Genomic DNA, 25,648 nt, shown 5'->3' on the forward strand with positions numbered 1-25,648 from the left:
AATATCTTGAGGGAGACACTTCGCCCGCTTTAAAATTGTTAGTTGTGATGATGTTCACATTTTACCCTATGAAGAGAAAAGGCCATTTTGTGCTTCACTAAGAACGTGGCATATATTTCCAATACTGACGACTATTTTGAATTCTAAATTCAGTAAAGCAGTTCAACGCATTTCCAGTTACCAACCACTCCAAGGGTAGCTAGGACCTAACTGCAAATTTAATTTTTTCTTGATGACTCCCCTGCAAGCGTAGAATTTAATAATTTATTCCATTTTGTTAAAACAATGCCACTTGCATCTTATTTAGAATTATTTAAAGGACGTTTCCTGTTTAAACGCAGAACCTTGTACCGAGTTAATTTGCTGTTGGCTTAACTACACTGGTCTGTTATTGCCATCTACTGGCTTCCTTGTATGCTGCACATAAAATACACAAAAGGGGTGTTTTTTCTTAAAAAGCAGATCAAAAATATTGCCCTACAGTCGAAGAGCTAAAAAGTAATAGAGAAAAAAAACCAAAACAAAACCGGGGGAGTTGCTTCCTAACACGACCTGAAACAATTTTGTTGGCGTGGAACTGCTGCTGTGGGAAACCTGACTGTGGACAAGGGTACCAGGACAACACAGACAATAGATGGGATGTGACAGCCCAAGCACGGGTTCACCTTTAAGCCAAGCAAAACCCACAGACTAAACTTGGCTTCTCTTCCACATCACTCAAGAAATCCCACCGCTAAAAACGCTGCTTGGAACATGTGATTTTATGTTTAAACCGGCAGAATGCAGGGCAACAAGCCATCCACCACCTTGCCCTTGCCCGACTGCCAGCAGCGGCCCCACGTCGGTGTCCCCAGCCCACCCAGGGCTCTACAAGAGGCAGAGGGCTGCACCAACTTTCTGAGCAGCTTTTCTCTTTCCTGTCCTACTCAGTTCCTCTGAGTCTCCAGCTGGAGTTTACTCCCATTGCCAAGACAGAGACCTCATACAACCTTAAGAGAAGATTATCATTAATCTTTTCATCTGTCTTAACAATGGCAAAAATACAAGCACAGAAGTGACAACATACAGGCAAAGCTTTAACATTTCAGACAAGAATACAAACGATACTCAGTTCATACAAGGAATTACTGCACACTTCTGGATCGCAGAAGCATTCTGAAAAAAATTATTTTGGCTCTTGGTTGCTTGAGCCACTGTCACTAAAGCCCAGAGGGTACAGCCACAGGGTATTGTTCTGTGGCCAAGGAAAAACAAAAAAGAGGTGACACCCTTGGAGAATTGAAGGAAAAAAATGTATCCCCCAATTTTAAAAAGACTAGTAAAAAGTCTGGTTTCATGTTTTTACTGCAGTGTCTTTTATAAACACCATCCTGTAACTATAAAATACTGTTCTTATTGGAAAGCTGTATGAGAAACCTGATCCTGCAAATATTTTGGCACATGCTTAGCAGTTATGCGGCCACTTTGACACGGGCTGGAGGGGCACTAGCTCAGCCCCTGTCTGCTACAGAGACGGCACTCAATGTCTATGACAAGAGTTTAAGAATGGAGCATGAAAAGTGATCTTTCTCCTACGTATTCTCCCCGCAGCAATCAGAGTTTTTTAGGGGCTTGCTAATTCTCTTGCTGTTTTAAAAGCTAGCTCTCCAATTAAAATTTTGCTGGCAAAGCTATGTTGGTTTAAGGGAATTTTTTTTCCAACTGACATAGTTATGCTGGCAGAACTTTTAATGATGTATTAAGGTATCAACAGAAAAGTCTCTTTGCCTGTATAGCTAATTTTGTTAGGTGAATCATCTCTGCTACATCAGCAAAGGAACTACTTTGCTAGTCATGCACAACACGTTCATTATGGTAGTCTGTCCAAACTGACAAATCCTTTCAAATGTGGACAAACTCCAAGTCTGGACACATGCACAAACACTTGCAGGACATCCCTACCCTGAATGGTCAGCTACAACTTTGAGGATTACCACATCAGCAAGGTTCAGACTTAAGTCTGAACCAAAGAGGGGTTCAATACAATGTATCTGGACGTCGCTGAAGGAAGCAGCAGCCACGGCAGATGTCTGTAAAATACATGCGGCTTCAAACTTCCCCCCAGTCAAACTGACCACAAACGCTTCTTTAGAAAATTAGTTTTCATATTATAGTTTTAATTGGTGCATATGATAAATATTGCTTGAGATCTTTGAGGTGTGTTACTTCTTACCACTGAAGAAAACAGGCATATAATATCATACCAGTGTAAGGACAAATTAAGGACTAAATACCACAAATTACCTATCTCTGTAGATAAACAGAGTTATAAAACTTAAAATAATGCTATTAATTATCTGTTATACTCCTAAGTAAGCTATATAAATATATGCACATATTGACACATTTTCACACACACACACACACACACACACACAGACACAGATGTGTTATATAATATATAGAAGGCAACTCTGTATATTATATACACAAGCACTCTCTCAAAAAGTTACAGTAAACATACAAGCAGGCACAATAAAACAGTATTTTTGTAGAAAATACACTTAGTGCACGTCTTTAGTGCTGAACAATATGTTACAGCATCTGTACATACTTTGAAAATTTTAAATGTAGAGCAGTCTTTGTTAATAAGATTTACTTCAATAATATTAGAGATTGCACAGTTAAAGGAAGACCCCCAGATGTAAACCCCTGATGACATGCGTGTCAAATGTATATTGAATAAGCTTTCAAATGCAGAAACAACAATTAAAGGTTTTGTTGTTTTGCTTTTGGCTTTATTTTACTTATTAAATTAGTTTTGTAGAAAATAAAGGCAATTTCTTCTTAAAATCAAAGTTATTTAGCTTTCTGGAACATTACCAAATCGCTAAAGAAGTCTACACTTCTCCGTGTCTTCCAAGTTTTAGAAAATAACTGACACAAGCTAATCAAACCACTTTCTGAATTCTGTAAAAATATGCTAAACATTTCTACTTCATAGGCCAAGTTGATGGATTAATCATGCCAGAGTATGATGTTCACCCATAGAGATGATCACTAAAAATAATCTGTTAAATTTCCAAACACTAGAAAATAAATAAAAGCCATTAAGAATGTAATTAAACATATACGTGTGTCGTGTGTGTCGTTGTCCCCCCCCCCCCCCCCCCCCGATGTATAACGTTTTGCAGTGGAAAGACTCACTACAGTGCCTTTTTCATTACTCGATTGTCAAACTGCTGTAAACAATTCCTTGGCACAGCAACTGGGGCAAAGAAAAAAACAGAGGAGGGTGGGGAAATTAAAAACATAAAGGAGGCGAGGGGTGGATGAGGACAGAGGCATCATTTCTTGCTTTTAAGCTTTGAAGTCATTAGCGTGGAGGATCTGAACAGTAATTCTCATGGACAAGCGTGCTGGCAGTCCATTCGAAAGGAACACGGTTTCAGCTAGTCTATACAGAACATACCTGCATTTCAGATGAGCAATGGGTATGTGATGTTTTAGTTGTGGGAGAGTTGTTGCAGTATTATTGCTTAAAAATGGAAATAAATAAATGCTGACTATGTTAGCTGATGACTGAGAAAATCTAGGAAAAGCATGAGGAACAACTTGCTTCCATGTTGAGGACATTCAGGATTAGAAAGAGTAAAGAAAAAATATGAGAGGCACAGCTTGAAATTTTAAGTACTTATACCAAGTAACTTTGAGAGAGTATCCGTTTTGCTGCACAAACAGTTCACACCTGTGAGCCAGACTGCATGTGCTGAGCTGAGTTTACTTCATGCTGATTTAACTCACCACTGGAGGGGCTGAGCTGAGAAACATGAAAGTGGAAACAGTACAAGAAAGTGTACACGTGCAGTCACACCACCTGCAATTTATGGAAGCTGGGAATGAACACCGAGTAATCTGATATGGGAATGGTTATGTTTAACATGTCGCTTATTTTTAGTGACTATTTGGAGCATTAACATTACCATGAGTAATAAAAGCTTACAAACACAGGCAGATGTATTAAAAATGTGAAGGATGTGCATGTTACTATTCAATGGCATTAGTATGAAGAATCCCATAACACACTGAATTTATTCTGCGCACATGTATATCTAATACACGTGTTCATTTTGGGGAAAAAATACAAATGTATGCAATGTATGCTACACTGAGGATGCCATTGAAACCTCGGTAAAGCTTGGTCAAAAGTTTGGTCAAGCTTGGTTTCAGAACCTGGAATGCCTAGGTTGGAATTGCAAGATGACAGAAGGCAGCAAGGAGCTCCATTAATTCTTTACACAGTTAAGTCCTTCTGCCTAAAAGGAAGCAGTGTGCATGTGGCAGTACAGTAAAATGCTGCTGCTCAGCTAAATCTGAAGTGGCTAGATCTGTATCAACCATGAAGGTAGAAGCGAGGCATCATAGTGCCCTTTGACATCTTCAGAGAAGAGCAGCTGCGACTGCCATACAGATTTTCTGTTACGGGTTTGGAGCAACTTCCATTTTAAAGTGCTGCTGTCTTTCTGCTCCAACCTCTGTACGGCCTCAACCCATGTGATGATCCTGCCGCCAAGCAAAATGTCATGATCCCATTGTTCAGATTGTTGAATCTACATTGGAGTTAGGTCCACTGATCTTCTGGTAAGATGTGGAAGTGTGTGTACAGTTATATCTCCCAGGGCTGCTAATGTGACTCGCAAGGGGAACCAATGGAGAAATTGTGCAGAATACCAGTCTAACGACATTTATATTAATAAAATGCTAGAATTATCTGAAAAATTAACCCTCTCTGTTTTTTTTTTGGTGGCATGTCCTAAACACACACTGTCTTGTGGGCACATAAATGTTAGTTTTTCGGCTGTGTATTTCAGATGCTTACTGCTATGACAGAAACTCCAGCTGCTGTGCTGTTCGGTTTAGGGCCTGTGTTGAAATGCTTCTTTATCTTCCCAGCTACCGAGAGCTGATGTTCGTTCTCTGGAAGGCCATCGTCCTGCAGAGAAATAGAGCAAAATAAAACTTCAGAGAGAAAAGGTGAAATAAAGGAATTGTGAGGTGATTCTGATAGAACCTGTCAATATAGAAAAGTTTACAAAAAGTTTGTAATGAAATATGGGTCAATCATTGTGTCCATCAATATATCTAAGGTATTTATAAGATGAACGTATGTCACGAACCAGCCTCTCCTTCTTTACCCAATATCTTACTCTCAAATTTTAGGTCATGTTAGTTAATAATAATGATTAAATATTTTATTATTCTTTCTGCCACGTCTTAACTACCCCCGCTCAGTTATTTTTGGGTTCATTAATATTTCAAAGCTTGGTAAACTCAGATCTGTTTATGAGTCCGTCTACGCATCACATAAATTTAAAGATAATGACCTCAAAAGTAGAAAGCACCCAAAAGATTAAAGAAACCAGAGGCCCTGTTTTGGTAAGATGCAGGAAAGGCTCTCCAAAAGCCTTGAGAGACACCTCTAAGGTCCATGTCTTGTTGTAAAAGTTACAAACTCAGACACTATGGGGTTGTGTGAATATTGCAGCCATGGCTCAGTGAGCCCCAGTGCAAGGAAACTCAGGCAAGATGGGAGGTCAGGCATGCCCTGGATGAGACCCTCGGGACAGTTGACTGTGAGACCTCATCAGTATCAGGACGTATCATTGCCTATGTCTGCAGGCCAGCTTAGGTGTGGGCTCACGGCTTGCTGTAGCATTCCCCCTGGTCTATGACTGTACCATACCAGAATCATAGTTAAACAAAGTCACCTCTGCAGATCAAATCTCTGACTGACTGAGAACAAGGGACTGCAATTCCTTCCCCCAGTCCCAAGGCACGTAAGCCTGGGATGCTGTGGGGAAAGGACAGGCAGAGGCACAGACTGCCTGGGAAAGCAGCTGGACCCGGCTGTGGGTAGCCTCATTGTCCCAGCCAAAAGACACATGTTTTCAAGTTGATCTAACCTGAGGTAAAAGTAGGCACACAACTGTGTGCCCAGGCAGAGGCAGACACGTGTTCTGCTGTCACATGCACCAGGCAAGCTAGCTGCCATGCAGCTGGGCTGGGAGGTGCCTCCTCCCAGCTGGGGCATCCTGCTTCCCAGAGCAAACCTGTCAGTCTGCACCTAGCCACGCAGGCATCCTTGATGCTGAAGTGAAACCCTACCAGAAAGAAGTGAGTTTGCAGTTTTGCACAAGTCAGCAGGTTGAATTCAAGCCCAAGAGAATAAAGTTCTTTTAGAAATTGCAATTAAGATCCTTATGCCTGAAAACAGTGCAAAAAGTCTCCACTGGGTGAGACTTCTCTGCTGGCAGAATATGCAGGATTTCAGCTAACAACAAGTAGAATAGGCAACAAAATGCAGAATATGCAGCTTATCAGGTCACTGGCCATCCACAACAGTCATCCCAAGCTGGTACTGCATGGTATGTGTAGCTATAAAAGTTTAAAAAGTTCTTAAACTCCGCTTAAGCAAAATCCTAGCAGAATACAGGCAAACAAGAGACAAGATCACAATACAAAGAGATGACAGACACTTTTTTTTTCTGGCTTTGCAGCAATTCTGAGTGCGCTCAAAGAGTTACAGAATTGCTGCAGTAAATCATGAGTTCAGTGAGCATATGGGAATTTTAGGGAGGTTGGTTGGGGTTTGTTATTTATTTAGCTTGGGGAGTTTGTGTTTAGAGATCCCTCACTCACCCCTTAACAAAATGTCTCGGCTGGCAAAATATGGTCAAGTGCACACAGCTGCAAAACACAAAACAAAACAATACAACCCAGTAGCTGATTATTGTCTAGCACCAGGGAGTCTTGGCTCGGTGGTATATGACCCCTAAAAATAACCTGCTTTCTGCTGACCTTGCCTTTCCCAGAAGAAAGCTAGTCTGTAAAGTGTACTCTTCTTCACTGGAGGGGGTGAGGGGGGGAAATAAAATAATTCTCTTGGCTTTCTTGATATGAAAGCCTGCCAAACGTGCATGTCATCTTGTCAAAAGACTAAAATATGGAAAAGACAATAGTTACCAAGACTGTGTAATATTTTATTGGTGAAGGACTGCACCCACAATTCCAGTGCAACATGCCAGAGACACGTAGTTTGGGCTCCAGCCTTTAGATGAAATATCTTCCAGCTCAATGTAAGATGCGGCATAGGGATACACGGATTACTCTATCATTATTAAATTTTCTTACTACTGTTGCTGCTACCTGATGTTTAGTAGTTATCTTTTTTTATTATTACTTATATTTTTATTCCAACATGCTTTATAAACAAGCTAATATATATTAGCTGGCTCCTGGAATCACTTCAGCCACCAATAAAATAGATGGATATTGAAGGTGAGAGATGGTAACTGTTTAACTACATAAAAAACAAACTGCTTTGCAGTTTAAAAAGGCAAGAAGTGAAAAAAACCCACCATCAGATTCACCAGAATCAGCAGGGTAAGCTGTAGAATTGGAGAAAAAGCTAAACACTGCTGACAAGAATTTCATCAGGTTGCTGTAATGGGAAGGATGTCAGACCCCAATGAGGTTAACTGTTCCTTTTCCCTATTTTAACATTAGGAACTACTTCTTGCAGTGGGTTAGGATCACAGAATTTCATCTCAGCTTTAGCAATCAGGACAAGATCTTTTAAAGTTGATGAGTGATTTTTGGTGCTCAACTCATGAGTTTCAGAAAATGTTGACTGCTGATGCTGTGAAAGAAGCGCTCTCTTGAGCACATTTCAGAAGTTTAGCAGTCAAAATCCATTGATGATTTCAAAACTCTGGTTCAGAATTTGAGTTTTCACCTGGACAATGTAAACTGCTTGGGATCTTAAGATGCCTTTTTTTTTTTTTTTTTAAATCAACTTCCACAAAATAGGTTTCATGATCTATTTGCAAGAAATCAAAATGAAATTAAAAATAAGAGGCAGAGCCTTGGTGTCATTTGAGTAACTAATAAACACTGTTTTCATATTTGCATTGTTCTCTATGGCATGAGACACTGCCACTCAAAGAAAAAAGAAGTGTTAAAAAGATGGAATGAAGTTCAGGATTCCCAAACTCCTACTGCCCTGAAGCACTCAGATCCTTTTTACAAGAGCTTTACTTTCAAAGTCTAAAGGCATGAGATGAATAGGTCATTATATAAATAACAGCAGAAAATTAGAGAAAATAGAAGTACTGGAAAAGTTTTTGGACTCTTTCCTTTAAGGATTACAAGGAAATTTTTCTTTGAGCAGTGTCCTAGGGTGTAACCAAAAGTAGTGCAGCTGCCAAGTAAGAAATGTCTTTTAAAATTAAGTTCCTCACAAATACTCAGCTTATTACTACTTATTGCTTGGTTACTCATTTCTTTTGCACACAGATTTCCAAGGCAGACATGGTTAAGGAAATATGTAAAAGCTCCAGTTTCCCTAATGCTTTTTAGGCTGGTGTGTGCCATCTTCCTCCTCCAGCATCAACATACAACAATTAGTATTGATTATTTTAACAGAGAAGGGTTTACAGAATGCAGTCCATCCCTTTCAGCATCCACTGCTCAGTGCAGCATTAGAAAATATTTACTACTTATACAACAAAAAGAGAGTAAGTTTGTCCTGTAATTTGTAGAGTATAAATCAGATTCTCAGTATCACCAATGTTTAAAATGCCAGACCTCAATCTTCCAGCCTCTTTTATAATTCTTTGGTTTTGCAAAGAATTTGAGCAGGTAAAGAAAGGAAAGAGCTGGGGTCCCTGTAGGGGAAGTATAAACCGATGGATTTGTTTCCAAGCCTAAGTGTACTGCATAGGAAAGACAAATCCAAATAAACTACATGGAGGGGGCAAGGAAATGCTGCTGAACTTCATTTAGAATTCAAGATCTCCATCTGTGGCAGTGGCACATTGCCAACATCTTTTCAGGTTTTGTTTTTTTTGAATTGAAAACAGCTGGGATATTATTGACATAGGAACTGCTTTACTGGTCTGACTTTCACCATAACAACTTTTGCAGTTTCCAAGAGGATTCCAGCTATTTTTATGGCAAAAACTGAAACTGAAATGAGGGTTGGCTCCTACTGAAGCTGTCAAAGCACATTCCAGGAATCTCAGCAATTTACCAAGTAATCACATAGTAAGCAGCTATAAAGTAGAATGGTTATTTACAATCTACAAAATGGTTTTATACAGTGTAAGCAGTTACAACACTTCTATCAAAGGTTTGATCAAAGAGAGAAAATGTTTTTTAAAATTGTCAAAGAAAACACATGCCTGCTTTTCAAGCCAGCTGTCCTATCCAGTATTTTAGCTGCAAGTTTACCACTCTATGAATAGGTTCAGAACTGAAATAAGAAAAGGGAAAGTAAAGTCTGGCATTTGATGCCATGGAAAAGTATTTAAACAGGTCATCTGGGAAAATGGAGTGTTAGGTGAAAACTTCACGTGCCATTTCTTCTCAGAAAGATAGTATTTTATGAAAGTTGCAGGGCAGAGCCTTTTATAAACAGGGATGAGTACTACCATAATTCCCTGTCCTGAAGCTGGGAAAATGAGGTACAGGGAAGTGGTGTGACAGACTTGAAGCTGCTCAGGCAGGTGATGGTTTGGGGATGTGAGTTTGGATCTGACACCAGCGCATCATTCTGCCTCTGTACACAAGCAGGCTGTCCCTGCTAGGCTGCCTACTGTGTACTTCCCAGCCTTACTTCAGTGAAGTGTCCTTTTTCACGAAAGCATTTAAGCACCTGTTTCAACCCAGCCGTGTTCTTATTTCTCCTGAAGTGAACTAGGATTTTAGTGCCATATAGTTAATTTTATGCCTACTATTAAACGCTTCCATGTGTGATGCCTAGGATGCTAGGAACGACATTTGGAATGAGCTCAAGCACTTTCCTGAACTGGTCCCAGTGCTGGCCTTTATTTTTCCAGAAAAAATATCTGGAGGATACATATGAGAATTCAAAAGAGGTTTTGATCTGCATTATGAACTATTGTTAGCATATTGCTGAAAACAAAACACTGATTCGTCTCAGCTGCTAAAAGCAGCAATTGGACAGAAAGGAAGAAATTACAGAACTGTCATAGAATATTTGTTTCATGTATTTATGGACAGAACTGCTACAGGTTTTGATTGCAAAGAAGTATAATTAGCATAAAACTATGAGAACTGCAGCAAGTGTAGTAGAGCTAGACCAAAGGTGAATTGAACACAGTATCTTGTTTCCAACAGTGTACTGTAGTCACAGTTCATGAAATAGTACATTTAACGAAAACAAGTAGTTCTTGAACTTTCCGTGGTATATCCTCCAGTTTCTGCCAGCCAAGTACTTAAGAACTTTGTGAGCCAAGAGTTGTATCCAGACCACCATATTTAAGAGGCACCAATGGGCTCATCCTCCAAAAATGTATTGAACTCCCTTTTAAATCCATTTAAGTCTCTGCAGTATCCTCTACAGTATCCACATTTTAACTTATTGCACAGAAAACTGAGAATTTGCCACGGTGCTTCAGAAAACAGAGCTCAAGTTTGGTTAGCGGAGCTCCGGAGTGTCAAAAGACTTTAGCCCTCAGCCCCTTTCCCTGTCACTTCCCATCAGCAGGCACTAGCGAGGGCAGGGAGCAGACCACGTCACCTGCACACCATCACCATCACTTTACTGGCAAAGAGCTGCACCTTTTCTTCTTAATACATCTCACTAAAATGGCTTCCTGAAATATATCATGGTGTAACTGAAGCCAAAAAGAAAAAAAAAATGTCTCCAGGGGGAGCATTAACAGTTCCAATGTGTTTTTTCAGAAAAAGAAGAGTAGTGACCACATCCTTACGTGGTCCAAACAAGTGACGGTTCAGTAACCTCAGCAGCAGTGTGCAGACTGACACTGCGGGTGACCTGTTCTCTCTGCAGCTTCTGATCAGTCACTTCCATCTCTTCCTCAGCTGCACTCCAGAAATCCCCACTCGTTCTCCTCCCATGGAGACAGAGAGACACCTCACTCACCAAAAGTCAGTATAAACTGTGACAGAATACTATGTCCAAGGACAGTACCTGGCAGCAAGGAAAATTAGTATTTCAGCTGCTTAAATGTTACCTTAAAAAATGAAAATATTTTCATCAGACATTGTCCTGGATCCTTGCACCCTTTGTACACTGCAGAACTGCTCTGCATGATAATATTTACAATTTAAAAAAAAATTGTTTGGGCAACAAGGGAGCCTCCAAGACTAAAGCATATACTTAGGAAACACTTAACTATTCTGGGCTACATGGAGGACACTTTCATAAAAAAAGATTAACATTTTTAATAAAAAACATTAAGTTACTATATATTTGAATTTTAGAATAGTGAGTAGAAAAAGATTTTGGAGGACTGTGCACTGAAACTTGCAAGAAACACAACAAAACATTATTTGTTCCTCCTTTTGTCTTTTTTCTCTGCTCATCCCAATTGTACTTTTCTCAGTCTTCCCTTCTGAATTTGAATCTGGATTTTCTCTAATTTTTCTTTCTTGTCATCCAAGTATTTTAAGACATATTAAATAGTCTGAAATAATTAACAAATATTAAGTAGTGTCCTTGTCTCAACATTAATTATAGAGAAATCTCTTTATTCTCTGCCAAATTTATCTCTATGCCATCTCACTGATTACCACTTTTATGGCAAATGTCCAGTCGCTTAGAGACAAGCCAGGATACATAAATAGCTATTTCATGGTAACTAAGATTAAATGGATATGGCTGCACATAAATATATATATATATTTCAACGTCAGAAGCTAAATATGATTCTAAAGGTTTCCCTGTTTCATGCTGGATCAAGTAGGCTTAACACCACGAGCTATATTTCAATAGCTCTTAATCATGACTGTCAGATTTTTGAGTCCATCTGAACTTAGGAGAGCAAAATGTGTCACTGAACCTGCAAGCTGATTGTTAGAGGTATAAATTTGTCAAGTGTGGTTGAGATTTGTTGAAAACCTGGCCCAAAATATTTCAGAGAAAATGTAGCTGAGCATGCATAAAATAGTGAATACTTCAAGGTACGCATGATATACTAAATCAGCCTGTAACGCAGCTTATTTCCAGTTAAATCTCTGGCATTTTTAGAATGTGCTGGCTCCAAAAGGGCATAGAAAGGACGACAGAAAAGAGCTCAAAGGTGCCAAGCTACAAGCAGCATCTATAAGCCTCAAAATACTTACATTGACCCATGGATGCTCAAGAACTTGCAAGGCTGAGAATCGCAGATCTACATCCACTTGAAGCATCATTGTGATAAGTTCCTGAGAAATGGAATACAGGGCCAAATTTAAAGAGCAGGTTTAAAGAAGAAATCAACATTTAATTCACAAAAGTGCTTTTCAATTGATTATGTAAGAGTGCTTAATAAGAGAGTGAACTACCAATTGCAGAAATACATTGATTATTAAAAAAAGGCACAAATATGAATTGCTGAACTTCAAGCTGAATTTTTAAATCAGTATCTAGCAACACCTTGAAAAGCTAGAAGACAGCTCGGAGTTACACCTGTGTATCCACTGTTTAAGAGAAAAACACTTAATGCATAATGTACAAAACAGATGGTAGCATGAAATTAGGTTAGCTTCCCATTAAGAAAAAGCTAATTCTTCTGTAAGAAAAAACCCAGCAAATCTAGAATTTTACTTTAAGCTTTTGTATAAATGACATAGAAGATATTAAAAACCCAAACACTTAAAAATATTATTTTTCTTCTTGTGATTTCCTCTGCAATTACACAGTTTTCAACTAGAATGTAAATATACAACTAATTCCACCAGAGTGGAGTGCACAGGAAACAGCATGGCAGTATGACAGCAAATAAAGAGGTATCACCAAAGACAAAAGTTAATAGCTTTTAGCAACAAAGAGAAGTTAAATGAGTAGGTTAATGCTTCAAAACAGAAAATTTGGACTGAACTATTTGGAAGAAGGTGTTTCACAGGAGGCCACCATTGGCAAAGGACTTGCAGAGTTCTCATTAATGATGCTATGAAATAAAGCCTGCTACACACAACAACGTGGTTCCTCCAACTCTATGACTGTATCTCATTCATTAACCTCGTTAGTTAACAGGCTAAAATGCTAGTCCTGATCACCCTCCACATATCTGTAAAAGCAGAATGTAACTCTCCAAAGAATGGAGATTCAGAATGTGAATGCTACTCTCATTAAATTTGGAGGTGGATGCAGGTAATTTTGTTTTGGTGATTAATTAAACACTGTCACACTGAAAGAAACAGGAAGACACTTTTGCCTAGATTTGCCTTACAGGCTACAGAAGTAAACTGGCAGAAATTAAACACCTACCTACCTGCAGGATCACCATATGAATAGTTTTACGGCTTTGGCATGTTTTGGTGTTTTGGGTTTGTGTGGTTTTTTTACATACACATATGTATTATCTCTCTCTATCTCTCTCTCTCTCTAATTTTTACACATGACCATTGTGAATGCCAGATCCCTAGAAAATCTGTGACTTAAACTGCTGCTCCAGTGCACTAATGAGAGTTAAAACCCCTTGATCTGCTCTGAAAGTGTAATGATTACTGTCAGGATCTGTACTTGAAAAGGATTTGTGTCTGCCTTAGCACACCTTGAGCTCTATGTCCTTTGTGCCATGTACCAAAAGGCTACACCATGAACTGGTGGCTGGAACCAGTCTGTGTTTCATACGACCCTGACAACAATAAGGAGTTACAGGTAATGTGAGGCCTGTTTTTTTGGAATAAAGAAACAACAGACATATCATCTAATGGATTAATAAGAGGAAAACAGCCTCCCTATAATATTATTACATAATATTCAAAGGCTTCAGGTTGGTACCTGGTCCCCATCATAAGTACATATAAAGAAAGTACAGTCCCAAGGAGCTTTCCAGCTAAGAAGTGCAGGTCAAGCAAAATTACTCAAAATTTTTCTTGATCAGTAAAGGCTGCTGGTGCCTCTGGTGTGTGAGACATCATATAGAGACAGGGTCCATTTCAGAACCACCTGGAGTCTAACAGACAGTGATCATATGACAACATACTTGGTGACCCAGAGGAATTTATAGGTGTAGCAGGGAAGTGTGAGACATGTCAAATACAGTACTGTGAAAGAACAACATGCATTAAATACTGGCACTGGGAGTAATATTGGAAAAGAGAGTATCATCAACTATAAAACCCACCTTTGCAGAGTCAGAAACGTTGTCCCAATACGGAGATGGAAAATCCACCTGTCCCATCAAAATCTGATCAAAAAGCACTTCTTGGTCATCTCCACTTCTGTAAAGTAAAAACCAAACAAAACCAACAAAAAAATCCACAAAGATTATTTCCAAAGCTGGTTTCAATAGGCTGCTTCAAATTGCTTTTAATTGGCAATCTCTTAGTATGCTTTTGGAAGCTGTTGATTCCCCTCAGGCGTGCAACCAAGGGTGTGAATAGTAAGATCATAAAACAAAGTGCATTGGTACATTCTTTCTGAGGTAACCTGCTTGTCTTTAGGATTGTCAATAACTTTGCAATTGCTCTGAGGGAGAGAAATGATCTGATGTCCTTATTAAGTGGCTTACATTTTAATTACCTTTTACTGACCACAAAGTATGTCGTATTTGGTCCATGAAAGAAGATGCTTATTTCACTGTGTATTTTAAACATCAGGCAAAGGCACCCAGAACCCATAATGGAGGCTCTTGTTTTGTAATGCAATGAAGTTTAAACTAAAATAAACAAACATGAGACAGACATTTTACAGTAAAATCACAGACTTTTATGGGGCTTGTGTAAATTACTGTGCAGAGCACAGGAAAACCCAAACTCTACGAGCAGAGAACTTTTTCCAGTGGGAATCTCTGTGCTTCATGCAAAGGCAGCACAGTGATCAATTCATAGAACAAGGACGGTTGAATAGATTGGTCCATACCCACGGAACGGAGGAAAACCACAGAGCAGGATGTAAGTAATCACACCCGCTGCCCAGATGTCCACCTTCAAGCCATATCTAGAAGTGTGAGAGACATGGTTAGAGACATCCAACTCCTATGAACTACAGTGCAAGAACAGAGGAAACATTTTCAGAATTATTCACAGTTTCTTATATACTCTCATCTGAACTTTCTCTGTGTCCTTCCTACCTATCCTAATTCTGCTTTCAAATCTTTTTTACATTTACATCTTAAAACTACATTAGATCAAAATGTAGGAGTGCACAGAAGACATTGTGCTGTATTCCTGAGTTAGAAGTGATGCCTACCAACATGAAGCCTGCAAAGGTGACAAAGGCTGCTCAAGCCAGCAGGCGTTTACTCTGTGGAACAGATCAGAAGAGGACAGTGTGTGATAATGAAATAAAATTAAGTGAATGGTAATTAGCAGTCTCTGGGGACAGCTTAAGAATTATTTTTATTGTATCTGAAAATGGCTTCTTTGTGAGTGAGTGTTAAGCTGAGAAGGTTGGGGGCAACTCGACACAACTCCAAAGCTGTCCTTCGTTTGGACAAGATAGCCTCTGGAGGCCCCTTCCAACTAAATTGTTCTACGAGCCATGATTCTGCATCATACCCAAGCAAAAGCAGCATAAAAGTCTTTACTGCAAGAACTCCTGTCTGGCATACTGGCGAGAACAACCTCCACTGTGTACACACCAGTGAATCGTCACTAGAAGTGATTTACCCAGTTTCAGCAATGATTTCTGGAGCTACATATGTTGGGGTGCCACAAACAGTATAGAGAGGTCCATCCACAATTGTTGCTAGGCCAAAGTCTCCTAGCTTCAGGGACTTGCTTCCATCTTGGTGTTCATAAACCTAAATCAGGAGGAAAATTCAAAGGTTTAATGCAATACCGTCAAGGTAACTACTGTATCATTTACTAACTGCCTGAAGTGTTCCTTCTAATTTACAGTCTTTTTTCTTCTCCTTACTAACAACATACTTCTCTGCATGCTTTGAAAATTCACAGACAATTTGGACAACTTCCCTTGCATGTAGTCAGGGTGTCTGGGAAGAACTTACCTTGCTACCTGGCCAACAAAGGACATACTACTTGCTAGAAGCTAAAGCTCAGAAGCAAAGGTCTGACCTTCCAGTAGTGACGTTCCTAGCTCAACTCCCCATTGACAGCCGATACACAGTGTAGGGTTTTGGAGTTTGTTCCTTTAACTTCCACAGAGCTTAAAGGCTTGCACAGGAATTTCAGCTTCTTAGATAATGCAGCAGCGACTGCACTGATAGCAGCAACAGATTCTTTGTGTGTTGAAGTCATGAGACACAACTGTGGCTGGACTATTTCACCTAGCAACACTATCCTCTTCTTGGATGACTGTTAAACTCCAATCAGTGACTTAGTGGTATGTTACCGTCATCATCAATGGACACAGGTAGGGCTATTAATGAGTATACGAGAAAATCCTGTGTTAAAACGGGGTCTTCACAGCAGCAACATGATCTTTCATGGGTTTTTATGGATGCAAATAGAGATTAAGATGCAGTCACAAGAAAAAAGCTAGAAACATCAGTAAAAAATACACATTTTTAAAAGCTGGCTTAATGCAAAGGAACAACCCTAAACCTGCAAACACTGAAAACTTACCAAAAAATGTTCAAAATCAAAACAGACTAAAATGCATCTAAATTAAACACTAGACTGTGAGTCTTTCTTTAATCCAGCTGCTGGTTTGGGTTCTTGCTTCTCATTTTGAAACCGTTTATGATGGAATTTAATGCTGTTAACCACAACAGCACCTTAAAAAATGGAAACAGTCTATAGGAGGCCTTTTTAAAGTATGTATGCATCACTATTATTTTGCAACCCGAATCAAAACTCCATGCAATCTGGCTCACCAGCAGTGATGTCCTGACAACAGTTAGCAGTAACACCGTGCAAAACCAGTCATACTTCACAATCAAAACCAAAATCATCCTTAATACCCATCTTGACCAGCTACTCCTACATCAAAAATCACATTTATCTACAACTGTTTGCAGAGGTAAATCCTAGATCTTTGTCTCACAAAAATACAATAAATTCTACAATGGACCCATGAACAGTTCACTTGGTGCAAAAATGAAATCTTGAAGTCTCTTGCCAATGTTTGCTACAGATCTGCTATAGCTCATAATAATTATTTTATACACCACCACCACCCAGTTTCTCCTGTTAGTTAGTCATGTCTAGAGAAAAAAACCCCTCTGTCCAGATGATACAGCCACAAGCAGACATTCAGAATACACAAATTTCTTCTCCTTTCCTTATGTTATTTTTATAATACAGCTGGACTTTAAGAGGACCAGCAATTTGATATGGATTCACATTTCTGTGTTACTAAGCCAGAAAAAAAGATAGGCTTATAGAAAAGCCCTGGAAAAAAAAGCAATTACGGTTTTATTAAAAACACAGATTGTTAAATACATCTGGTTGCTGAAACTAAAGAAAGTGCTCTCTGAAATGGCAGTAATAAATCTCATTTCAACAACAGTTTTAATTAAAGGCTATAGACTAGAGCTTTAAATATTCACTTGCTGAAAAATGTAAAGCGTGCACTTAGACATCAAGAGCTGAATCCGGTCTAATTAGCATCTCATATTCTATTTCATGCGGTTACCTTTTACAAAGCCCTCTCTAAGTTGTGTTAACTTAGTGAACCTTCATAAGTTCTTTCCTTTAACATACCACACCTTGTATGACTCATATATCCTAGAAATTAATTACGGAAGAGGCTCGTTTGGCAATATTTACCAATGCAGAAGGTTTGGTGCTGTGTGTTTTCTAGTATTTTGTCCCATCTGTTTCCAGGAACCACTTTCCTTGGAAAACTACTTCAGTTCACTTGTAAAACTGAAGAAAGTAACTTTTCCTCACCCTGTTATAACTCCATATAAAAAGAGCCCAATGTGAAGCTGTGGTATGTTACTTGCCAGTCAAGGAATGTGAAAGATAATTTAACGCTCATGTTATTCAGAACAAATGCTATATATGTTCTGCTGCATTTAAATACTGAAGGGCAATTAAAGAAATGGGGATTAGTGCAAATTACCCACTATGTAGTGCTTTCACTGTTTTAACTAAGCAATAAAACTTAGTAATTGTACAACACTAATTGAATGCAGCCACACATAATTGTGTGCCACCATATGTATCCTATTACTATAAAGACTGTCAGTATTTTCTAAGCTGCTCTTGTGATCGGTGCAGATGGCAACAGTCAGAGTTGTTCTCTAGGGTTTATTATATGGCTATAGAGACATCCCATGACTTGACAAAATAAACATGCTAAATAGCAGCAATTATGAAAAATGTTCCAATTAAAACATGGAAGATACTCTCTAGAGAACAAAAAAAGTGCTAACAAATCACAGGTATTCAGCATACCTTAAACTCTTGGACAGTTGACTGTTAGGTGGGCTTTGCATGCCTTGAGGATAATAAAGAATGTTTAAGGACTTACAAAAATAACTGGTGGTGCACACAGGACATTGAGACAGGTTCACACACCCCCAAGATTTATCAGCTGGGACTACAGCTGATAGCTCTATCACATATACAGCTGATAGCTATATGACACATCAGCCATAATCATAAAGTTACTTTTGGGAAAAAGGAAAAAAAAAAACAAAGGAAAGACAGGAAGAGGAGAAAGGAAAAGCCCTCCCCAGAACTGAGAAGAGATGCAATAAGGAGGCTCCAGAGGACCATCCTTCTCTGGGTGTCCCCTCCAGAGCAGCACATTCCCCTTCACCCCTTGTATCTTCTTGCCTGCAGTAACTCTATAGCTTTTGTCAGGCCTTGCTCACACTGCCTGTTGTTTTTTCCTGCTAACCGGGCTATTAGCCTTGGGGTATGTACTGATCCGGGCAGATGCTGCCCCCTCCCTAGTTAATTGCTCCACTCTCATTTGGGGCAGGTCTGTTATAGGCTCCCCTAAACCTAAAGCTACAACCCATGAGTAGCCTAAGGGCAGAGGGGAAAGGGCTGATTCTCACACCTATGACCAGGAGGACCTGCTGTAACAATACTACCAGGGTTTGCAGGTGCAAGGCCGTGACAGTAATAGCATGAAAGCAGCAGCACAAGCACAGCAAGGGAAAAATACTGACATGACCACTTAGGTGAAGGGTTACAGAGCTGCAAGCAAAAGGCAGGCTGCAGGAGGCAGGAAGGTCTTTAGCAACAGAAAGGCTAAGACCCATATGGCATTTTGCAAGTGTTTTATAAACGCCATGAAAATAACCCTAATTGCAGTCTTGTGATACAAGGAACTACCCATCCCATCCGACAAATAAGAGAATAAAAGTAGAAAGGTCAAGAGACACCGAGGCCGCAGACAGCCAGTGTCAGGGACAGGGTTAGAACTTGGGTAAGGTTGGTTGCAAAGGGTTCTTCTAAACCAGCGTTCATTCCTTTCCAGGACCTGATAAATTTTAGAGAATTAATGTAATTTGTGAATCAAGTGCTGGCTTTTGAGAGTTAGGATTCTGCAAGAGGTTAAGAGTTGCATCCTCGCTGCTCGGTATCAATATCAATGTAGGACCTTTACATATGCATAACTGGAAAAATGCAGCTACAATGCAAATGGTGTGATCATTCCTGGTAGTGGGTAATTACTAGGGACAGCTGGGTATAAAAATCTAATCCTCCCCCTGTTGCCCCCACCTCCTGCCTACTTTCCACTTTTCCCCAAAAAGCTTGTCTACTGTTAGAATTTAGGCATTTAGAGACATGTCAAGACAGCAGCAGGGCAAGCCTTGCCCCAGACCAAGCCCCTCCTGCACACTCCGAGTCACAGCATTAATGAACCCTGGCATGCGATTGCTATCACTTCTGCCTGCAGCCACCCACACCAGCACCAGGGTGGTGCTAATCAATCATTAGTGTCTAGTGAAACTGCCACCCATGTTCTTAGCAGATTCTGGAAAACAAGGACAGGCTACTTCCTCACCCAGAATTATAAAGGCACCTGCCACTAGAGTAAACTACTGCTAGTAGTAAACCACTCAACTGTAAAACTCCCACTCCCTGGAAGTTTAGTTAGATCTGCTTGAATCAAGATTCCCATAAATCCTCTTCAGTGTCAAGCAGGACTAAATACACTAAATCATGACAGAGAGCACACAGCTGAGAGAACTGATACTCCAGGTATCTTAAGCATTTTTTTATGGTTGCAGAATATATGGAAATTTGGGACATCTTGATACTGGAACGTGACAGCAAATCTGGGAAAACTCAGAGAACAGTGAAATAACAGGGAGAAATTACTTTCTCAAAAAAGATAAAACAATATCAATTGGAGAACAAAAATTGCTGCATTCAAAAGTGCAAAATTCTCAGAAGAAGGACTTATTGCCAGGGTGTGTTTTTCATTGTCTTCAGTGGCGAGGGGTTCATACAGAGTCAGTCAGGAAAAGGAAGATTTAGGCTATCTATTTGGAAAAGTGGCTTAATAAAAAGTGCTATAGGATTATTTGGGAGGTGCAGCAGGGGAAGGAAGGACACTGAAGTCTCTTCCTGGTTGTGCTCTGACGTACTGTGTGATTAGGGCTCAACATTTACACCCACCATGTTTGTAAAACTGAACTGCTGCTAATTACTCAGCCAGCTGCAGAAGTACAGAATAGTCTGCTGGGGACAGAACACCTTTGTGTTCATGAGAAGCTTGAAATGATGCTGCAGCTTACTAAAAGGTCACTTCTAGCGATCACTGGAACAACTCTGTCTCCATGTCCTGGAGAACAGTCTAGACATACCAGCTTGTTACTGTACTTTTTGTGATAGCTGTTATTCTTAGGAAAGCTTTACAATGCCAAGGTTAAAATGAAAAGACCTATAACTTAAAAGACTGAAATAAACTTGGCGGGTGTGTGGAAGGAGGAAGAAGTACAGACCTTCTCTCACACACTCTCAAGTTATCAACAATACCAAAAGTTGAATCTTCACTTACCAGTAGATTCTCCGGCTTGATATCCCTGTGGACAATGTTCAGGCTGTGAAGATATTTGATAGCACTGGCCAGATTGTAAAGCATTCCACTGGCATCCCGCTCTGTATATTTGTTGGTGGAAGTAATAGCATCAAAAAGATCTCCTCCCTGGAGAAAAATTACCATGGCACCTTGAGCAATACTGCTTGTGAAATGACTGCAAAATGTAGAGAAGATCAAGGTGCATCATTTATAGAGGAGGAGGAGGAGGAGGGAGGAGCAGCACAGCTTTCTTGCAGCTATAAACAATGGGTACTGTAATGACATCCCCCCATAATGGCAGCTGAACATATCAGTAATTCAGAATAATTTGTCATGGCTTAGTTGGTCAGACAAGAGGCTGGAATCTCTACTGAACACAATTCCCACCTGCTGCTGGTTTTGTCACATGTCCAGCACTTGCCAACCTGTGTGTTAAGAGCCTCTGCTGCAAATTTCTGGCATGCCTACATACTTGCCTGTCACGATGTCACTCACGTACCAACCCTTGCCACTCTTTATTATAATCACAAACAGGCTGACGTCAAATTTTTTCCTGAAGCCTAACTGCACTCCAGAAGGATGAAAGAACTCTGAGTAAAACTCAAACCGGCTACTTGTCATCACTGCTAGCATATTTTGAAAGTTTGTTTCCATCTCATAAAACTTTGAAAACATGGATTTTAGAAGCCACCTTCTCTATACAAGATGTGAAGTTTTGGGTAGTGTGATGCTTCTCGCAGCTAATACTGAAGAACTCTCCAGCATATATGTCAGACAATCATACTGGAAGACACTTGAGAATTAACATTAGTATTTCACCACAGCTACAAATACAGATGGCACCTTGTGCCATTTCCAGCTCATTGTGCTGTCTAATTCAGCTAAAAGCTACTGGCAGTGAAAGAAAAAAACAAGAAAAAAAGAGAGAAAGAAAGAAGAAAAGAAGGAAAATTAAGTTGAAGTCCTCAAAGTTGAAATGATCTTCACCAGGATCTGAGGCAGCCATGACATTTGGACTGTATTTCCAGAGCTGAGTGGGCACATGGGAAGAAGAACATGTCAGTGCTGGGAGAAAGACCAAAAAAAAAAAGTTTAAAGAGGAGATGAAGGAGAAACCTTGACAGAGTGGAGGGAAAAAACAAACATCTTTTGAGAGATACTACTCAGAGGTGTTGGTCCTTCGGCCAAAATCAAAGCAGCACTATAAACAACACACAACACCACCAAAAGGAGGGAAAGGATAATTCTGCAAAAATAATGCAAAAAATCCCTGCTGCTGTCAAAACATCAAGAAAAAACCCAAAACACAGGAGACTGTATTTTAAAGAAAAGTAGGTGCTTTCTGAAGGCAACAGAGGAGTCCCAGCTTTGCCAACTCTCATGATTTTATCAACAGCTTCAAGTTATTTGTTGGGTTTTTCTAAGGCTCGGCTCCAGAGAAAACACTGTTTTCACTAAGAGAAAGGACGAGGGGGAAGAAACAAAACAAGATCTTTTTCCAGGAATCATGGCTACAGAGAAAAAGGTAGAAAAAGACAATCACCAAAGACACAAACCTGAGAAAACAGACAGTACTAGTTAAAAAAACACCCAAAGAAAGTATTAAAAATGTAGCATTGTTGAGGTGCAGCTGGGGTCGGCCCTGGCAGGTTTATTCCCACTGTAGATGCAAACCCCTAGTTTTGGAAACTGCTTGCAGCCCACTGTTGTCAAATCTGGACCACATCAAAACCGCTTGCTCTGACCAGTGACTGATTAAGATGCATCAAGATACATAGTGTCAAGGAAAAGGAGGAATAAAAGGCCAAGCTAAACCAGAGAGAGGATTAGAGAGAAAGGCCAAATATTTGGCAAAAGTACAGTACCATGTACTTCATGGCATTATCTGATCCCCAAGTATTAGATATCAGCATGTGGCAAAATATGTGGGAAAAATAACCTATTTTCCCTAACCTCTTTCCTGTGAAGCCTCAGTTCCAGCTGCTTTTTAACATGAGGTAGTGGATTAGACAGATCTTTGGTCTTATCTAATACCTTCCAGATGCTCACGAGAAGGGTCAATAGCCACAGCAAAGGATCTGCCTCCAAAACAAAGGAAATGGTCCAAGCTGAGATGCAAGGGGCAAGAAGGAAAAAAGCTGAACCTTGAAAAGAGAAGGGAAAATTTTGGTCTAAAGTCAGAAGAAAATGAAAAAATGTTCATGTGCAAGAGAAACTTAAACTCAGAAAAAAATAGAGGCTGCAAAGCACATTAACAGATGGTCGAGGCAATCTGAAGCAGAATAACTTTCTTCATTTAAGCAGTCTACTTTACTTGGTAAAGTTTCTTACCAGGTAGCCCGCTAAGAAAAGAGCATATATTTAGTCTGTGGGATTCTCTGCACTTAAAAGGGAGGTGATGCCCTGGAAAGAGTTAACAGATCTGACAGCTATATCAGGCAGAATTGTTTTCAGACTTCCCTTTCCCCAAAGAGCACTTTAACCTGCAAGGTTCTGCTTAGCCAATTCACACTGCAGGTCACTATCATTTATTCAGGCACAAGATGTGAGTTCAGGATGACATTTCAGTCTTAAATCCCCTATTCTGGAGTAAAATGGGACCAGCAACATCTGAATGCAGTTTTTATCAATATGAGCACATAAGGAAGTATATTTGGAAGTACGGTAACCAATTATTTATTTATTAGCTTGTTATGTAAATGATATAATCTCTCTTTTCTTCTGCAAATGTGAAATCATATCCTGGAGCAGTGAAGGAAACTCTGCAATAAATCTTGTTTGTTAAATTGGCCAAACCCCTGTTAGGTTTGAATAACAATTTTGTTTCGCTGTGTAAAAAGGCAATGTGCCAGAAACCAGGTCCTTGCTTCCTTTTACAAGCACCACTTGCAATGTGTTTATATTTGTATTTATGAAGTGCTTTTTCTTACACTTTACAAAGCAATGAATGGCCTATCTGCCATGAGGTGAGGGCACCATTTGCAGCAGCCACTTATGTCAAACATGTTACTGCCAATTAATGCAGGGTGGTATTAACTGAAACCGTGCTTTGCAGTATCAAGCCTTTTCTCCATGAATTTCTTTCCTGTCTGTGAGTTTGATTTAAAGTCAGGTCTTCAAAAGTCAGTCAATAACAGATGGTTAATCAATTCTAACAGTGCAGGCTCTGAAATGGTAACAGTCAGCAACTGGTGAATTAACAATCAATGTCTTTCCAGAAATACCTTCCCTGGTGCCCATAGAGTATAACAAGTTTGGGGTTTTTTCCCAATTAAATATTAAGGAATATATGTTTGCTTCAAAGAAACAAAGTTGACTTCCCAGGATCAGGGTCTTTCTTCTAAATTTCTTTTATTATTCCACATAAAAGTAAAGAACATTAGCACTGTGCTCACTAGGATAGCTGAACTAAAGAGATGTCTATAAAGCCCTCCTATACCATGGCTAAAAGCATAAATATCTTGGTATGTGCAGCAATTCTGAAGAGTAAAGAAGAAAGAATGCAAGAAAACAGATTTTTCCAGAAAGTGAATATAATGGATAGTTTCCTTTATATACATCTTTTAGGCTAGTTATTTTGTAAGAGTTGTTGGTCCCCTCCTGTCTTATTTAGCTGAGCAGGACTTTGATTAAAAATCCACCAGAGACTACAGTTTGAACATTTTTCCAGCATGAATAGAACAGCAGGTTGCACCCATAAAACCAGCTATGTGCTTACGTCTTGACATGTTAGACAAGGCACAGCTTTTACTTCTTAGCACACCTCATGGGGCTGAGATGAAGGATTTGTCAATGCAGGCTGAAGCTGTGGCTACATTAGATTACAAGTTGGTAAGAGTATTGAGGTACCTCTGAACAAGTTCTTACAGATACTGGGAAAAAGCTACAGTAACATGGATTTCAGAATGCGTTCGCTTATGGAAAATAACACTAATTATGGTTAAAATAGTGTTAGATGGCTAATGGCACCTGATCTGAAGCTGTGCTGTTTCATGTTACGCTCCTGAGTGCAAGAGAGCGCTGTGACTATGAAGAAGGTGGGGAAATGCTTCTGGGACTGTCTACACAGAACGATTCATGGCATGGAAGAGTGCCAGGATTATGCTTTTTTTGTAGGATTTAACCTCTCCATCAGAAACAAAACAGGGATGCTAGGTATCCTGTCAGCTTCTTGCCACCAGCACATCCCAGTGTGCTTCCTCAGAGCTTGGAGGTGGTGGACAGCTGGTTTAGTAGGACCATAAGCTCCATAGCACCACTCAAGCCAAGAAGGTCATCTGGCAGGCTCAAACCTAAGAGGACAATGTTGCCATTTCCTAAGCTGTGGGGCACGGCTTGAGCTTCTCATGGATAACAGCTTTCCTGGTCTGCCACAAGGACAGGGAAAATTTGTGGCCATCCACCCATGGGTCACACTTGACAGCCTTCCAGCTCTGCACTGGGAACATAGCTTGTGTCACTGGTGCTGCCATAGAGCACAGGATAATGGAACAAAGCAAACAAAAAAAAAGAATCATTCTTTTTGCTCTCGTATTCCAGCCGAGATTGGGAAGTTCTTCAAGAAACACTTGGACCTAGAATTGTCCTATCTAACATCTCAGTGAGGTGCCTACATTAAGAGCATCCCCTAATCTCCACCTACAACCAGAGCAAAGCAGAAAACAATCCTGCTTGCCAAAATTGTTTTCTCTCACAACCTCTGGTGGTGCCTCTTTCTAACCATGGATACAGAGGATATCT

At 39.8% G+C, this 25,648-nt stretch overlaps 1 protein-coding gene across 3 annotated transcripts in view; it reads right to left on the minus strand.

Annotated features, from left to right (window-relative positions):
• DCLK1 (doublecortin like kinase 1) overlaps positions 1 to 25,648 on the minus strand; it is a 251,592-nt gene that overhangs the window by 15,232 nt on the left and 210,712 nt on the right. For all 3 annotated transcript variants that reach the window (XM_056328739.1, XM_056328740.1, XM_056328741.1), the window contains 6 exons: positions 20,888 to 21,034; positions 15,625 to 15,758; positions 14,876 to 14,953; positions 14,139 to 14,235; positions 12,151 to 12,231; positions 4,859 to 4,972 (listed from right to left, as the gene is read on the minus strand). In XM_056328739.1, coding sequence (XP_056184714.1) covers positions 4,859 to 4,972; positions 12,151 to 12,231; positions 14,139 to 14,235; positions 14,876 to 14,953; positions 15,625 to 15,758; positions 20,888 to 21,034 — 651 coding nt within the window. The remainder of the gene's footprint in view (positions 1 to 4,858; positions 4,973 to 12,150; positions 12,232 to 14,138; positions 14,236 to 14,875; positions 14,954 to 15,624; positions 15,759 to 20,887; positions 21,035 to 25,648) is intronic.

Source organism: Falco biarmicus, chromosome 2 (genome assembly GCF_023638135.1).
Source record: "Falco biarmicus isolate bFalBia1 chromosome 2, bFalBia1.pri, whole genome shotgun sequence".
Lineage (NCBI taxonomy): Eukaryota > Metazoa > Chordata > Aves > Falconiformes > Falconidae > Falco > Falco biarmicus.